The 17,143-nt window shown below is 35.4% G+C and overlaps 2 protein-coding genes across 2 annotated transcripts; both read right to left on the bottom strand.

Annotated features, from left to right (window-relative positions):
- Nucleotides 1-634: 634 nt before the first annotated feature.
- sfxn1 (sideroflexin 1) lies at nucleotides 635-10,181 on the bottom strand. Its single transcript, XM_082176786.1, has 11 exons — nucleotides 10,055-10,181; nucleotides 6,818-6,987; nucleotides 6,528-6,698; nucleotides 6,285-6,383; nucleotides 6,104-6,179; nucleotides 5,736-5,821; nucleotides 4,781-4,908; nucleotides 3,822-3,871; nucleotides 3,594-3,643; nucleotides 3,446-3,493; nucleotides 635-3,312 (listed from the first exon to the last, which is right to left on the bottom strand). Exons 2-11 carry the CDS (start codon nucleotides 6,979-6,981, stop codon nucleotides 3,216-3,218), a joined length of 969 nt encoding a protein of 322 aa, XP_082032912.1. The 5' UTR covers nucleotides 6,982-6,987; nucleotides 10,055-10,181; the 3' UTR covers nucleotides 635-3,215.
- Nucleotides 10,182-11,450: 1,269 nt separating this feature from the next.
- On the bottom strand, nucleotides 11,451-16,272 carry ppp2caa (protein phosphatase 2 catalytic subunit alpha a). Its single transcript, XM_082176787.1, has 7 exons — nucleotides 15,864-16,272; nucleotides 14,099-14,308; nucleotides 13,819-13,992; nucleotides 13,585-13,674; nucleotides 13,306-13,467; nucleotides 12,382-12,500; nucleotides 11,451-12,260 (listed from the first exon to the last, which is right to left on the bottom strand). Exons 1-7 carry the CDS (start codon nucleotides 15,963-15,965, stop codon nucleotides 12,188-12,190), a joined length of 930 nt encoding a protein of 309 aa, XP_082032913.1. The 5' UTR covers nucleotides 15,966-16,272; the 3' UTR covers nucleotides 11,451-12,187.
- Nucleotides 16,273-17,143: the final 871 nt, after the last annotated feature.

Raw genomic sequence — 17,143 nt, 5'->3', positions numbered from 1 at the left:
GTGTAATGTTGTAAACCGCCTGAAGTGGACGCAATTTGACGTTCCAATACGTCCAGTAGGTGTCGCCCTTTATCCGTTTTATTTTCACCTTACCTACAATGTCAATCAGCCTCCAGAAGGGGATATTTGGACACTCAGGAAGCGTTTAAAGAAGGATAACATTTCAAAGATAACAAAATATCAGATCAAGTGACACCTGCAAAAATATATATTTTAGAGCTTTTCTTGTAACGGACTTATCTTTTCTGAGAATTGTATGCGAATAGCTACTTTTAAGGAGATTTTAGAGGACGATTTATAAGTCAGTTTCCCTTAACTTTACACAGGTGTAAATCATCACATTAGGCAACTATCAAAATGTTCCACGCACTTCCTTAGCCACGAAATATATATATATATATATATATATATATATATTTAAATAGGCTATATATAATTTTGTATAACTTTTACTTATTTGATGTATCTAATTGAAATGACATTCATACATTTTGAATCGCACCACAGCCAACTGACGGTAAGTGAACTAACATCTGTTCATTAATATTGAGGAAAAACTGCAAGAAAAGACAGCTCTAAAATCTAGTGTGATACACTAAAAAGTTAACTAAATAAGGACAAGCTGCAAAAACAATCCATTGCTTTATAATACTCTTTATTTAGGTAATCCACACAGTACAGTGTAATCTACACAGTACAATTTCCCCATTCACTGTAAAATAAGAAACATTTTTTAAATATTCATCTTGAAAATCTTACACCCGTCTCATTCACTGTAAACAAATTATTGTACGAATCAGAGCAACTTGTTCATTTAAAGAGTAGACTACTGAGTCACACCTGCCACCCCAGAGTATTCCGTTTTGTTCCAAGTATGCAGACGCCTTGAATTATTGATTATGGGATCAGGAAATAAACAGTGGTATGCTGTGTTTAATGCACAAGGGAACATATTCATTTGCATTTCACTTAGTATATAATTAATAAAGTCAACAACCTCATAAAGTTAAAAACAGAAGGTGTGCTGTAATTTCCTGTCTAAAGATCCTCATGGCTGTTGTGATTCTCCGAACAAACCAGCAGTCCTTGAGCAGTTTTATGTCAAATCAGCTATGAATTCAATTCATTTATACAAGATCCATAAGTATCACGTTTCTCAAATACAATACGATCAAAGATCTGAACACCTATCTTGCCCAGGACCGTTGCTGAGGGGGGCAGCCTGTTAATGTTTGTGTTGCTAATGACCCTGATCTTACCACAAAATAATATCCAACACATGATAAAAACCTAAAATTGTTCTCTATCCATTGTCTTCCACAGAGACATTGTCTTTCAATCATGATGAATAATACTGAAAACCTTCAGGGAATCTTGAAGAACAAGGACTGTTTTTCACAATTACAAAAACAAAGAGTGGTTACCAATATAACCACCAGAATATTCACAGAAATGTATGTGCTCTTAGTTTGATTTCATTACTGCCAACACTACATTCATGAACTGAACAAATGTGGCACATCAACAGTCTAACAACAACATTAATCAAAGCGCTCAACACACAGCTATCCATAGGCTGTTACACTCTCTTAGTACGTTACGTATTAAACATTAAACATATTTAAATACCTCAACACATGAAGACTTAGTCAATTTAATGGAAAGTTCACAAAGATTAACATCATCAATTCTAAAAATATATAACATAGCCAAAAGTACATGGACACCCGTACACAATACACAATTTTTAAACTCCTAATTTCAAAATATTAAACATTAACTGATCCGTTTGCTAATATACCACATTTCACTCTTCTAGGAAGGCTTTCTACGAGTGTGTTAGATCCAGCGATGGGACAGGGCTCACAGTCGGTGTTACAATTCATCCAAAAGAACGGTGATTTGTGCAGACCAATCAACATAGTTAAAAAAAAGGTGGCAAGTAATTTTTTTATGGATTTTGGGCATAACGATTAAAATACAGTTCTCGAATGTCATTGTATGCAGTTGCATTAAGATTTGGCCTCAGAAATGACTGAAATGCCAAACCTGTTCATTCGAAGGAGCTGTCCACAAACTTTTGGCCATGTAGTGTAGATGGAAAATAGGAACAGGATTTATGGAAAGGCAATGTTGCACTTCATAAATGGAAAATGTACACTACACTTTTATAAAATCGTTATACAGATTGTGTCCTTACTCAAAATTGGTGGGAAAGGATACAGAAAATGAGACTAGTACATTAGCATTCTATTAGTTATTCTAGAAAGTTTCATGTAGATTGTTTTGTGTGAGGACTTTAACATATGTAACAAAATATGGCACATGAGAATTTTTGGAAGGTGAACCAAAGTAAATGGCCATTCATTAAACAGAAAACAGGTGAGGTTTGACAAGATTGTGTAGAAAAACAATGCATTTCCTTGAACTGCTAAAGGAATAGACTTTGGAACAGTCAATGAGAACACGTTGAACTGTAACCTCACACTATTTTCACTTACAAAAAGTTTGTTCATGCATCGTCGACAGGCAGAATAAATTATATGAACATACGCACTATTCTTGTATAACACCCTAAGAGTGAAACTCAAATACTGAGGATAGTAAAATAGATAAAACTCTTCTTAAAACTCATGCTGTTGTTTATCGGTTTATTAAACCTGGATCTAAGGAAATTTGCAGCAGAGATTTGTATTTGGCAACGTTTTAAACGGATTGCACTATTGTCATAAAGACGTCCCTTGACTTTTCTTGTAACTGAAATTAAATTTGGCAGTACTGTATAAACTGCAACAATTATGAAGAGATAAACACAAAATACTGACAACAATGCAATACAGACTAATAAAAAAACAAGGTCAACATCTGCCATCTTTGATCCTTACTGAAAATGACATTGAGTGGCACATGGAATAATAATTTTCAATAATCTGGCAGCAAACTGAATTATATCAGAAATTAAAAAAAATACTAAATGTATATACAGTAGTGAGCACCGTCATATACATGTCAGACAAAAGACCGGCACAAATTGGCAACGACAATAAGGATTTAGCTTAAAAACAATTAAAACAGACAAAAATGTAAAAACATCCTACAAAATGACTGAGTTGGTATGTCCTGGAGAGGAACGGGTGAACTTTGGCACACAAAAAGATGTTTTAGATGGTACGTGAAACCATTACAGTAGAGAGGAGATTCACCAACGTTTGTCTTTACAGTCCTTTGTTGAAGTAGACCGTCTCTATTCCAGGATGACTGGCTCGAATCTTCTCCTGCAGCTCTGGTTCCAGGCGGCTCACTGCCATAGAGCTGTGTGAACAAATTGGAATTATGAAGTGCAACAGTATGATTTACAAAGCAAAATGAATCATTCTTAAGTTATTCAAAAGATTCCAAAATCATACATGCATTTAGTTCCAAACTGTTTTGAGAACGTTCTCACCTCTTTTGTGGGAATAACGCACAACACAATGGGGTTGCAAACACAAGGCTAAGAAGAAAGAAAGTACAAAAGAGTGGGTCACAAATTCTTGAATGTCTTTCAGAAGATAACAGTTTATTAGACCGTCAATCTATCTTTGGCAACTCACCAAAACCCAACCAAGCCAACTTGAATGGGTGCACTCATCCACGGAAACCTCTGAAAAAATAAAGAGAGGGAGAAAACAACAAAGCCCATGATTCTATGGGGCCATTGTAAGGGCTAAAGCATTCAAGCAGACTGGACACTGTAGACGGGTATGTGTTAAGGCTGAACAATTTTCATTAAGATTTTCAGTCATGTAAACAAAACATTTATAATGCAATTTTGAAATTACCTTGAGGAAGGCCTTCTTTTCCAAAGAGTTCATTAAAAATGGAGGGATTGCTACAGGATAAAAACAATTAGTTATATTACTTGCTTGCAATTACAGTGTCCCATAACCAGATATGCAACATTGCGTCTGCATAAGACAATGGGGGTTGAAAGTTTGAGAAAACTCATGAAAAACCTGATATTTTTAAGATCACATATTTTATTATATATAAAATCCTTAGACTTAATTTCTGGGTTTAAAGGTGCAGTAAGCAATTTCTGAGAAACATATTTGATATTTTAAATTAACCCAAACAAACACACACCCTCCTTTATTGCTCCGCCCACAAAATGGATTGTGGACAAAACGAGAAAAACGAGTGGACAAAAATACAAAAAATATATACATACAATTTTTTTTTACATACAGTAAACAATAGTATATACAAACAAGAGTTGGTTGTTAGTCGCCAGCAGCACAGCAGCTCCAGACAAACAATGACATTGAAAACTAGCTAATATTTACTACAACAGCATATCTTTGTTCTGTGAAACGTAGCAAAACCAATGTTACTCACATATGGAGTAGATACAAAGCAACCTCAGCGTCTGTTTTCAAGTCATCCCGTTCTCTAATGTCTCTCCAGCGCTGGCAAACTTTTTCAATATTAACGCAGGACTGGTCCTAAAGCTCTCATCGTAACCCTTCTTTTTCCAGTAATATTCCTCTAACCTTTTCTCTTATGTAATGTTTCTCAGCCATCTCTCTTTCTTACAGTCTTTTTTCAAATCTCCCTCTTGCTCACTCTCTCTTCTACCCTATCATGAGTGTATACTGTATACTGCTGATTGGCTACAAGTGTGTTTTAGTCCTTTAATAATCAACTTTCAATCCAGAAATCACTAACTGCACCGTTAATAAGCATATGTGAAAAGTCAGCTTAATGAAAGACAATCTCAAGACTTTTAGAGTAAACAAACCCATTCCCGGAGAGGCCATGAGGATTCTGGAAACCACCACTTGTGTAATGGCCTGTTGAGCTGCATTTGAAGATTCTCCTAACCGATTGTCATTCTCATCTGTTACTGGAATGCCATGTTTGAGTTCCCTGAGACACAAAAAGGAAAGATGCGCTCCATATGACACTTCATGTCTATTATAAATGAACAGCAACACACAATATTACGTTACTGTTTTGAACATTACCGTTTTGAACCACTGCTGACGGTTTGGGGTCAGTAGATTTGATCTTTTTAAGGAAATAATTGTATTCAGCCAGGATGCATTAAATTGATCAATCGTGAGAGTAGACATTTATAATGTTACAAAAGAGTTCTATTTCTGTTCTTTTGAAATTCTAAAGAATCCTGAAAAAAAATAACCCCACAGTTTCCACAAACATATTGAGAACCACAACTGTTTTCAACATTGATAGTAATAAATGTTTCTCGAGCATCAAATCAGTATATTTGAAGGATTTCTGAAGGATCATGTGACACTGAAGACTGAGTAATAATGCTGAAAATTAAATTTTGCCATCAAAGGAATAAATTACATTTTAAAATATATTAACATAGAAAACAGGTATATTAAATTGTAATAACATTTCACAATATTACTGTATTTTTAATCAAATAAATGGAGTCGTTGTGAGCATAAGAGGCTCTTTCAAAAACATTTTTAAAAATGTTACCGACCCCAAACTTTTGAATGTTCGTGTATATATATATATATATATATATATATATATATATATATACACACACATACATATACACACACACATACATACATACATATATATATATGTGTGTGTGTATATGCATTGAGAATCTTTCTGTGATCACAAGATTCCATGACTACCGAACAACCAATTCAGAGTAAAAAAAGGTCAAACCTCTTTATGCAAATGATTTGTTCTAGATAATAATTTACCGTTGTCTCATGAGTGGAATATTGATACAGTTAGCAGCAGCTACAGCAGCGAATGGCACAAAGCGTCCTATGAGTGGGGACACATGCTGAAAGACAGAAAAATGAAACATAATTACTAATTATTACATGAACACATAAAGAGCACTGAGCATAATATTTAATACTTTGATGTGGAAGAGTTCAAACTTATTAGTAAGCAATAACCAGTGATCGAAGTGTGTGGGGGGGGGGGGGGGGGGGGGGGCATTACTTCATCGCGTTCTGAGGGCAGGGTGGTCAGAGTACCGGCAACATGTGAGAAGTGCCGGTACACAAGAAAAAGTGAGGGTACCGGCCCACTTCGAGCACTGGCCATGACAGACCATTACCTTTGCTAATGCATTTAGTCCTAAAGCAGTAGCCACGGCCCCTGTGGTGGCTGATACATATGCTGTGCCAAGCTGGCTGCAAGGACATATATTAGGAATTTAGGGATATTGCAAATTAGTTGAAAGAAGAATTGCATAAAGTGAAACAAATATTCATATGCATGATCTAAAGTCCTCTCACTTTACGGTAAGGGGGGCGTCTCCACTCCTGTTGGTGTAGTTGACTATTGCATTGAAAGACTGATTGATCCACTGCCAAAACAGAACTGCTGGAGTCGTTCTAAAAGCAAGAGAGAGAGAGTATAAATATTCAGCATTATATGTGGTAAAATTGTTTATTATCCAGAAAAAATCCACCAAGTCTTATAGCTACACTGTAGCCACTATAATAATGGATTACACAGCAAAACCCAGCATGATTTACCTGTAGAACGTCATCATGCATCCAGTGATGGTCATGTTCATAGGAACCTGAGCAGACATGCGACCAATCAGGAGCATTTTCTCGCCTGTGTCTGGATGGAATGCCGAGTCAAAAACATACTTGGCCCTCCATAGCTCATCTTCTGTGAGACCCGGTGATACCACCCCTTTTCTTCAGGGATAAGAGAATGGAAGATGATGGCGTAATTGGTATCTGGCAAACTCAGCATATGTAACAATGAATCCTATACAAAAGCACATGCTGTAAATAAATGCAGAGTAGAGACTTACTTGTAATCCTGAATAATCTGACGTGCATTTTCTAATTGTTCATTCGACAGGAGGATGTTTCTAGGGTCTGTGACAGTGAAGAAATGCTTTGCGCGACCCACAAATGTTCCCTGATCCCAGCGTGGCTCTTTAATGTTTATGGAGGTGGAGAGCACGGCTGCCATGGTACACTGTGAACATATCACACTGTTAAAACCTTGGAAACACTTCACTTATTCTTTTAACACACAACAGTGTAAATGTCCTTTGAAAACAAGTTATTTTTAAAACATTATGGTGGTAACATGACTGGTATAGCAAGAAGCCGAAAAAAGATTCTTAAAAACTACTTCTGTTCTGTTCCACAGAAGAATTACATGCAGGTTTGGAATAATGGCGAGTACACTAACGTTCAAAAGGTTGGGAAGATTTTTTTATGTTTTTGAAAGAAGTTTCTCAAAGGCTGCATTTATTTGATTAAGAATGTTAATATTGTGAAATGGTATTACCATTTAAAAGTAAAACAACTATTTTCTATTTTAATATATTTTAAAAACTAATTTATTAATTGTTATTTATTTGATGGCAAATCTGAATTTTCAGCATCATTACGCCAGTCTTCAGTGTCACATAATCCTTCAGAAATCATTTTGGTTTGGTGCTCAAGAAACATTTCTTGTTATCAATGTTGAAAACAGTTGTGCTGCTTAATATTTATGTGGACACTGTGATACTTTATTCTAGTATTCTTTGATAAATTGAAAGTTCAAAAGAACAGCATTCATTTGAAATGGTTATCTTTTATAACATTATAAATGTTTTTACCTTTTAAGCAATTTTAAGCATCCTTGCTGAATAAAAGTATTGATTTCTCCCAAAATAATAATAATAATAATTACTTGCCCCAGACTTTTGATAGATAATGTAAATTTCTTGGTGAGCAGTAAGTTTTTATGTCTCATATGGAGAAAAGACTTTACTAAAATAACATAGAGAGAATTAAAAGCCTTTTTTTTCCCAGCAAGAAAAAAACCCAAAACTGAATAATGCTTGCACATGACATTCCTCCCCCGATTAGGCCACCGCTGAATCAGCATGTAGTTTCTAAAGACACAGCTGACCAGCCAAGCAAAGAAAGGTTTGGCATCAGTCACTCTGAAAATGACATTTGGTTCTGCTAGTCCCCATGTAAAGCAGCACCTATGTGTATATATGGCCTGTGTTTCTATAAACAATTGTGAAAAGTATAAGATTAGAAATGTAGTCACAGGGGAGGGTGTTGATTCATTTAAAAGGGTAGTGCACTCAAAACAATCTTTCACAATTTACTCTTTCTCATTTATTTTAAACCTGTATGACTTTCTTCTGTGGAAAACAAATAAAATATCAGTCAGAATGGCAGAAATGACAGTCTCAGACAGTCATCCTTCACTTTCATTGCATCATTTTCCATGCAATGAAAGTGAAGATTACTGTACTGAGGCTTGTCATTCAACCTAACTGCAAGACTTTTTGTTTTATACTGAAGAAAGAAAGCTATGTGGGTTTTAAATTATATGAGGGTAGGATTTGGGGGGGATTTTTTACCGTCCTTGCGATTGTTAACTTTCCAATGACGAATAGAAAACCAATTTCAGTGTTTCAAGGTTGAATGTAAGATAAAACTGGGGGAGAGAAACAGGATTTAACCATTTATTTACACGTGCATATTCCAAGAATAGGCATTCACAAAAGCTAAATTAAATAAATTAAATAAACCACACGCTGAAATTTTATTTAGAAAATACAGTGTTTTGAAGACACTAAAGACAGCTAAAGGGAGAACAATAAATCACGCGTTTCACTTAAACACGGCTACAAAAGTGGGTCTGTGTCTCTTTAAATCAAATCATGGTTCAAGTCAAGTGTTTTGCACGAGATCACTTGAGTCAGCTCGAGCCTGATGCTTTGGTTTGCGCTGCTTCCCTTTTAAAACGCGTTACATTGGTGAAAGAAAGTCTGACTCATTTTCGCTAATCGGTTCTTTTGAACAGTTCGTTTCAAAGAACCGGTTCAAAAACATTACAGGGATTCAGCGATACGCCATCACGTGGTCAATGTGGCAACATGCTCAGAAACGTTTGGTTTGTAGGCAACTAGGGATACATAGCTTTTTTTAATTTCTTTTTTAAAATAATGATGTGGTTTAAAACTTAAAGCAATTTAGAAAACCAACTCAATTTCATATGCGTACTACTGATAAAAACAATTCCCTTAAATTGTAAACATTTTATTAACGATTTATTTGTAATATATATTTGTAATATTTCTGCTTTTGACAATTAAGTAAGTTACTTTCTGCTGTCTACGCGAATGCTCATTCTGTCGTTTTATGTCTCATTACAAATTAAAAGAGACGATTCTCGTTGATTCGGACTGAATCGTAAATGAATCGTTCAGTCAATTTCGTGAACAAATTGTTCTAACTGCTTGTGCAACCAATTCATTAAGTAAAGATCCGACTCAAAAGAACAATTCATTCACGAATCTGACATCGCTGCAAAGCAAGAATTCATATCGTTCTTTCTAAACATGAAAACATTAGTGCACACTATGGATTGGAGAGATAAGATACTGACCGATAAACGGGCCTCTTGATCCGAAATGAACTTTGAACAGAGACGCAGCGTTTATGACACTTTCCCTAAACAACCAATTTCTTGCCCAATAGTATGCTTTCATGACTGTATTATTACACTGTATTATTTAAATAATCTAGTAATAATATGCATTCACGCATCTTAATGCTTTATTTGATGTGTTAAAACATTGATGCTTTTTAAAGAGCAAAACAATATGGGATAAATGGAATGATTTAGATGGTGTCTTGTTTTGAAATCAATTGTTAGAATATCATCATTGTAGCCCATTGGCAAAGAATGGCTTCAAAACCAGTCGGTACCGGTTGGGTGGCTTCCATTGGGGCTTTCAATATGTCCTAAATATGAATTATAATATGTTTAAATATTATGATTTTAAAAAATTGGAGGGTTGCTCCATATTATAAATATATTAATACGTTTTAGCTTTATCTTTAAAACCATCTGTACAACTCCAGCTGTGCACCTCAATATCAACCTCTGGATGCCACATCACAAATCCACTTACTGGCAGCATAAGGTTTTACATTCTAATGCATCCAGTAAAAAAAAGAAGAAAAATAAATATATCTTGAAAATGACATCCGTGAAAAAAAAAAAGAAAGGTCCTGTTACTTACAGTGCAACAGTGCAAAGCCCGCCGTCAGACAAAATCACAGCACTCCGCAGCAGATATCTGTCTCGCGCACCGAGGCTAATTTGGTATTTACGAATGAACGTGAAGTACGGTGCAGTAAAAGCCCAACCAACCAGCGGCGCTGCAGACATTTCAAAATAAAAGTTTCCAATATCTTGGGAAACATTTGTAACATGAGAATATTAGATTTATGTCGAGATCCAAGACATTGTTTAAAAAAAAAAACAATGAGGCAACGGAATTTTAGTTGCTTACGTTTACGGAGTTAAATACAATACATTAGTCAGTCAGTCAACGAAAGGACTTTTACTATGAAATCTAATGAAATAAAATATTTTGATCATGAAATTGAATATCTTCAAACACGCCAGATCAGGTCTAATAAGCCTTGGGCAAGTCAGTTTTTATGACATTAATTTTTAACTGTTGGTTGTCTGTCTATAACGCAAATCATGCATCTTTTTTTTATGAATGTTGTATTCTCCAAATAACGGGCTATTTGCACTTAGTGTAAATCTGTGTAATTAGACACTCATACCGAATAAGTAAATGCACTAACTTACGTCTGTCATTTCTTAAAGTCCCTGTAAAGGCAATTCTAAATGTACAATTACATTTCAATGTAATACAGAAGGATGGCTATTAATGAACACTTTAACCTAGCATCAATGAATGAATCGATTCTCTGCAGAAAGAGACGAATTTAATTCCTTTCAAAAAAATATTTTCGAAATGCCGTTAACTTCTTGGAGCCATGTAAAACTTTTTAGCTAAGTAAAACCCGTCTTATGACAATAATTAACAAGAGTTAGATCTAAGAAAATAGCTCCATCTGGCGGATATATTGAACACCAACCAAGTAATTCCTGCCATGTATTGCATTGTCATGTCGGCATGTCTGGAATGTTATGTATTAAACTCACACATTTTTAATATGTAAATCTTTTTTTTTTTTTTATCGAAATTGAGCGAGCATATGTGTGAATTTTAAATAAAAAAAATATTTTTAATAAATAACGTTTTTAGATATTTTTCGTTTGAAAGTTAAACGGCTCTGGATTATATGAAGTCTTCCTTTAAAATATTCCATCCTGTTAGATAAAATTATTGAAAATAATTTTCAATAAAAAAACATTAGGTTCCATCTTAAAGTCTGCTGTATTATATTGTAACCTTCCTCAAATACTTGCTTGAATTCCAATACATAAAAAAAATAATTATAATAATTATAGTTACAGTGCTCAACTGTACTGCATAACAGGAATGACCTAACAATTCAAATCAATCAGCAACACTGATAACATATTGCACTATCCTACAACAGAGGACGAACATAACTTTACAGCTGTTTTCTAAAAAGAAACAGACTTTACATAGATAAATAGCATGAATTTTTATTGCTGTTCAAATCCCTATTTAATTGTGCTCTGATTTAATTACAAAGTATTGGGAAATAATGCAGTAACATACAAAAGCAGAAACAAACAAAACCACTGCTCTGTAAACTAAGTACAAGAACAAATACTGCATTGAAAAAGTGCTTAAAGGACATTGAAAAGAGACTAAACCTAAAGTGTTTCATACCAGCCTGCAACAAACATTGCAGTAGGCAATCAGTTAAAACAGCAATCGGACATTTGCCAGATGACAGCTCACTGTGAACCCGAGGCCATGCAGCATGAAAATGCAGCTATAATACACAGCACTATTTTAAGCTCATCACAACGTGTACATTATCCAGTCATAAGCATTTAGTGTGTAAATTCAAATATTGTTATTCCAAAACACAGCGCTTCAGAAGAATGCACAAAACCCCATTAGTCTGATGAAACCCTTACATCCTGATCAAAAACACAACTGTTTTTTTTAGTACAGAAGAGTGAAAAGTACATGATGGAGATGAGAGAGTACTGTTACATTTTGTGTGTTTGTTGAGATTACTGCATTTATCTTGTTGCAGTACTAGATATGGCACGTTTTGGTCCAAGGACAGGGGTTTGTGTTAGAAAATTTTAACAGATGAGCATGTCTTCTATGAATAATCATTGTCCACTGGTAGTATGATAGTCCACTGATAGTGCTGCAATACTGTAATTAAAAAAAAGCCTTCCCATTTTACAGAAAATAATCTGGAGTGCGACGAGTAACATGAGGCTCTCCTCTACGTGGTGCCGGGTCAAACTGTAAACTAAAGGAAATCATTCTGTTAATATAAATGTTTATAATTGTAAAATCATAAAAATGTAACACAGGGACAGGTAATGGGAATTATCAATAAAAAAAGTATGCTTTGTTTGTCATATACATACAAGGAGTACTTCAGCGTGTCATCAAGTTCCATGATCGCAGCCTGGTTACCACATCGGTAGCAATAATTGGGTGCGCTGAAGATCGTTACCACATTACGTTCATGACACCAGTTGTAACCCTGTGAAAATGTTTAAAAAATATATATTAGCCAGTAGCTTATCAACAATTAGTAGGTCTATTATTATCCATGAGATACAAATTCAAAAAATGTAATAACTTTGTACCAGGGTTATTATAGTTAACTAAAAATGACTTGAAATAAAATGAGTGTTACCTGAGATAAAAAATAAATAAATTAATAAATTAATTAAAAAAATATATATAAATAAACGTATTTTATTTCAGATAATTGCCAAGGCAAGATTTCTTACTTTCATTTAGTTTAACTTAATGAACTAAAATAACTAAAATTAAAACTGAAATAAAAATTAATAAAAACTATATGGACATATTATAAAAAAATGTCAAAAACATACAACAAAATTACTAACATTTAAACAAAAATTTGTATTAAACTGGAAAATCTGAAAATAAAAACTATAATAGTATCTCTATATAGTTCACGTAGTATCTCTATATAATATAATAATGCTGCTTTGTGGAGTTTCAAATCTATATATATTTTCTAAATATCTGTCTCTCTCTCTAAATATATATATATATATGATATATGGTGAGACCAGATCTCCATGCGGAGCAGTCGGACTCCTTACGCATACAAAAATCTCACTGGATTATCGCAATTAATGGCAAAATTAATGATTGGAAATGTAAACTGACATTTCCCACTTACACACTACAGCAAAATATATAAATAACTGGCTTAAAACCCCTTGCCTAAGACTTTTGCACAGTACTGTACACACACTTTTTTATTTCTCTTATATATACACATAAACATTGGTAATAAACCTCTCTTTTACCTCCATCACTAACTGGTGAGCTCTTGAGACCAGAGTCAAGCAGTTGGCATGGTTAAATGTTTCTGAGATGTCCTGGCCAAACGTGTACCCAGCCCCCCTGGGGGAAATCCCCCAACCTCCACGGTCATCTGGATCGGACCACAGCAAATCACACATGGGACCCTGCCAACAAGATTTCATAAGCTCCTGTGAGTAGTGTTCACAGCTGGGACTCTAAATAATGCTGAATATTAAAGTAACACTATACATCTTTCTGATATTCACAGGTGGAATTTATACCTCATGGGGAACTTCTTGGATCCGGTCCAATGCGCGAATGTGATCCAGTGTGTCAATTGAAGGTGACAATCCTCCATGGAGACAGAAAATCTGTGCGGACAGAGCAAAGAGAGTTAGGTTTAAGCTTTATGCGCACTCCAATTACTGTGCAAACAGCTTTTAGTTTTGATCTAAATGTCATAAGACCGTTACAATGGATGAAATACTGTTACTGTTAATCACTAACCAATTTACCTGTGTGTCTACGAGGGCTGTAAGAGGAAGGTAGTCAAAGAGGTCTGTGAAATATTTCCAAACATTTGCATTTCCATATTTTCTCAGGCACTCGTCATAAAAGCCATAAACTTGTGTGATTTGTCTGCTTTCGTGGTTTCCGCGGAGGATGGTGATTCTCTCTCGATATCGAACCTGCAGGATTTACAATTACAAAAACAAGCCATTAACATAATGCAAATTCACATTTTCTTGTATTAGTAACTTCAGATCAATGTTAAAGCCGTGTCTATTCACATACCTTTAAAGACACCAGCAGTGAGACTGTCTCGACTGAATAGTAACCTCTATCCACGTAGTCTCCCATAAATAGGTAATTAGTATCTGGTGATTTACCCCCAATCTTAAACAGTTCCATAAGATCGTGAAATTGGCCATGTACGTCTCCGCATACTGTGACCGGGCAACGCACTTCCTGGACGTTTGACTCTTTGGATAAAATTTCTTTAGCCTGCAATAGATAAAACAAGCAGCTTAGACAACAAGAAATGGTCTCAACTATTAACCTAAAGTGCATTTAAAATTTCTAACAAACTGGGGGAGGCAATGTAGACACGGACCAGTGATTAATAATAATGGCATGTGTTCTTGGAAACAAATTAAGAGGGACTAAATACACTAAACAATGTTTGTCTAATAGCCTTAAAATGTGCGGTTACACTTTATTTTAAGGTGTCTGTGTTACAGAGTAATTATATATTTAAGTACTTAGTATTCATAATTAACTACATGTACTTAAGGGTAAGGGTTAGAGTTAGGATTGGGGTTTGGTTTAGGATTAGTTGCTTGTAATTATGCATATATTATAGTTAATAGTACAGTCACTATATGTAACGTGTAACAAGGACACTGTAAGTGAAAGTGAAAGTGAAAGTGACACGTGACGGCCAAGTATGGTAACCCATACTTGGAATTTGACCTCTGCATTTAACCCATCCAAGTTAATGCATACACATTAGGAGCAGAGTAGTGAGTAGTTAACACACACACTGCAAACGTGGATACACACACCCAGAGCAGCGGGCAGCCTTTGTGTGGCGCCCGGGGAGCGATTAGGGGTTAGGTGCCTTGCTCATGGGCACCTCAGTCATTTCCCACCGGCTCTGGAATTGAACCAGCAACCTTTGGGTTACCAGTTCAACTCCCTAACCACTAGGCCATGACTGCCCCTAAGAGTTACCAAATGTGCTTTAAGTGGTATCTAAATTGATTTGTAATAATAATAACTGTTATTGTTATTAATTTATTTTAAAATATGAAAATATAGATTTTATTTCCACAATACAAACTAAGGCAGATCTCCCTTTGTGCTCCACAGAAAAAAGAAAATCATGCAGGCTTGAAACATTGTGTGGGTGAGTACTTGACGACATAATTTCATTTTTAGGTCAACTATTTAAGGAAACAAGTGTGCATTTTCATTTTTTTACATTGTGTGGGATAAAACTTACAGCAGAACATTAAAAAAAATGGTTTAAAAGAATAAGGACATACTGATTAATGCACGTGGACTAATTCTAGATGCGCACTTGAAATAATGGGCAATTATAATATTGCTAAGCAACAAGAATGGCTTTGTTTTTAACACATTAAAACAACATAAATTAAATACGACACAAAATTTTGTCGTTGTTGTTTCCCCCACTGAGGTTGGTGTATCTGAACCTTTACCGTCCCATGTTGGCTTGGAAAGCAAAGACAAACCCCAAACTCTGCCTGACAACGAATAACAAAAGTGGGCATAACCTGAGGAGCTCTGGTTGCTAACTGCGCTCCACAGCCGACAACCAATAGTCACATTCATGGCGCACAGACGGCCAATAATAGAATAATTCGGCACCGCCATCTTCGGATTGCGGCCAGTGGGAAGGGCGCACTGCAACTGTCTCTGAGCCGATAACAAATTTACAGTCTGCTGCTGCACCCACGGGCCGCCTGTCATAACACGTGTTTTAACCTTAACATTCAATGCAACACTGACACAGGTGACGATGATCGTCACTCACCTTCTCGCATAAAATTTTCACTTGGTTTTCCGATAGTTGTTTGCACTCGTTCAGTTGCTCGATCCATTGGTCCAGTTCTTTCGTGAATACCTTCTCGTCCATTCTCGACACTTCCTTAAATCATGCAAGTAATGTTAAAAATAAGGTAAAACGAGTCAAAATGCTTTATATGGGTTTGGCGTCATGCGTCAAAGTAATCAATCCCAGTTTAAAATGAAGCTGTCGACTCCTTGATTACTTGAAATGGCCTGAAACTTTTACTCCCTCAAGAATAAAACGATGATTGCAGCTCTTTGTAAGCAGTAAACGATTAAAACTACAGCCTGAAAGCTCCTTTGATTTCGGTCAGACTCTGGTTATGATGCGCAGCAGCGACGAAGAATCCGCTCATGTAGCTTGACGTCACCTAATCCGCATTCAAAATAACGAATCCTACTACCGCGAAGGATGGTTGCTTAATATTAAGCAGTCAAGCCTGTTCCATTGGTAGATTACGATGCCGCACCTTTATGACCTAATTCATATTTATAAATGACGCGTTCGCAATAGGAAGGCTATCAATGAACGTCAGCCTGACCTTATTAATATTGACCAGGGCAGTTTTCGCCATAGTAGCATTTGTCGCAGATCTATTGCTTTGTCTCTTGTGCGTTTAGTGCCGCCAACTGATGTACAAGGGGAATTACAGTAATTTGAGAACTGCTAGATAGGTTTGTCTGGTGTAAATAATCATAAAAATGTTGAGTTATTATTATTATGCTAGTTGCTGGAAATTGAAGGATCTTTCTTGAATTTATAACAATAAATAGGCTAATAATAATGTTATGCTAGTTGCTGGAGTTCCAGCTGTTGCTGGAAAGTGGAGCAGTATTCATTATAGTCTTTCTTTAACATTCTTTATTTACACTTTGTTATTCATATAGCATCTACTGATTTAATGATATCATATCATATCATATCATATCATACATTATAATGTGGTTATGTTAAAAAACATATTTTTTTATATAGTTTATGTTTTATTTCTGTGACGGCAAACTGACTGCGCTTTCTTCTCTGTAAGCTCTCACAATAAATTAACTTTTCATTAAACACAAATCTGACTTAAATTAATTGAAATAATAATGAAAAAATTTGTTTTTTACCACCAAATAAATGTATATAAATGAATAAATATCGAGGACAAAAGTGGCGCGTGAGCTGACACCAGGGCCTTCTGGTATTTGCTGAAGAACAGTATAAATTCCTATCAGCAGCTGACGCATGCGTATAAGCTATTC

Source organism: Leuciscus leuciscus (assembly GCF_965113295.1).
Source record: "Leuciscus leuciscus genome assembly, chromosome: 8".
Taxonomy (NCBI): domain Eukaryota; kingdom Metazoa; phylum Chordata; class Actinopteri; order Cypriniformes; family Leuciscidae; genus Leuciscus; species Leuciscus leuciscus.
The sequence above is the reverse complement of the archived record's forward strand: the minus strand, read 5'-3'. Positions and strand labels throughout refer to the sequence as shown.

What these genes read in the sequence shown, in the direction of transcription:
- ppp2caa (XM_082176787.1), bottom strand. Translation starts at nt 15,965, where the DNA reads ATGGACGAGAAGGTATTCACGAAAGAACTGGACCAATGGATCGAGCAA. An exon ending in TGAAAATTTTATGCGAGAAG is followed by an intron (nt 14,309 to 15,863) that starts GTGAGTGACGAT and finishes TATCTATTGCAG; the next exon opens with GCTAAAGAAATTTTATCCAA. An exon ending in GACACGCTGAAGTACTCCTT is followed by an intron (nt 12,261 to 12,381) that starts GTATGTATATGA and finishes GATTTCCTTTAG; the next exon opens with TTTACAGTTTGACCCGGCAC.
- sfxn1 (XM_082176786.1), bottom strand. Translation starts at nt 6,981, where the DNA reads ATGGCAGCCGTGCTCTCCACCTCCATAAACATTAAAGAGCCACGCTGG. An exon ending in CAGATTATTCAGGATTACAA is followed by an intron (nt 6,699 to 6,817) that starts GTAAGTCTCTAC and finishes TTATCCCTGAAG; the next exon opens with AAAAGGGGTGGTATCACCGG. An exon ending in AAAAGAAGGCCTTCCTCAAG is followed by an intron (nt 3,644 to 3,821) that starts GTAATTTCAAAA and finishes TTATTTTTTCAG; the next exon opens with AGGTTTCCGTGGATGAGTGC.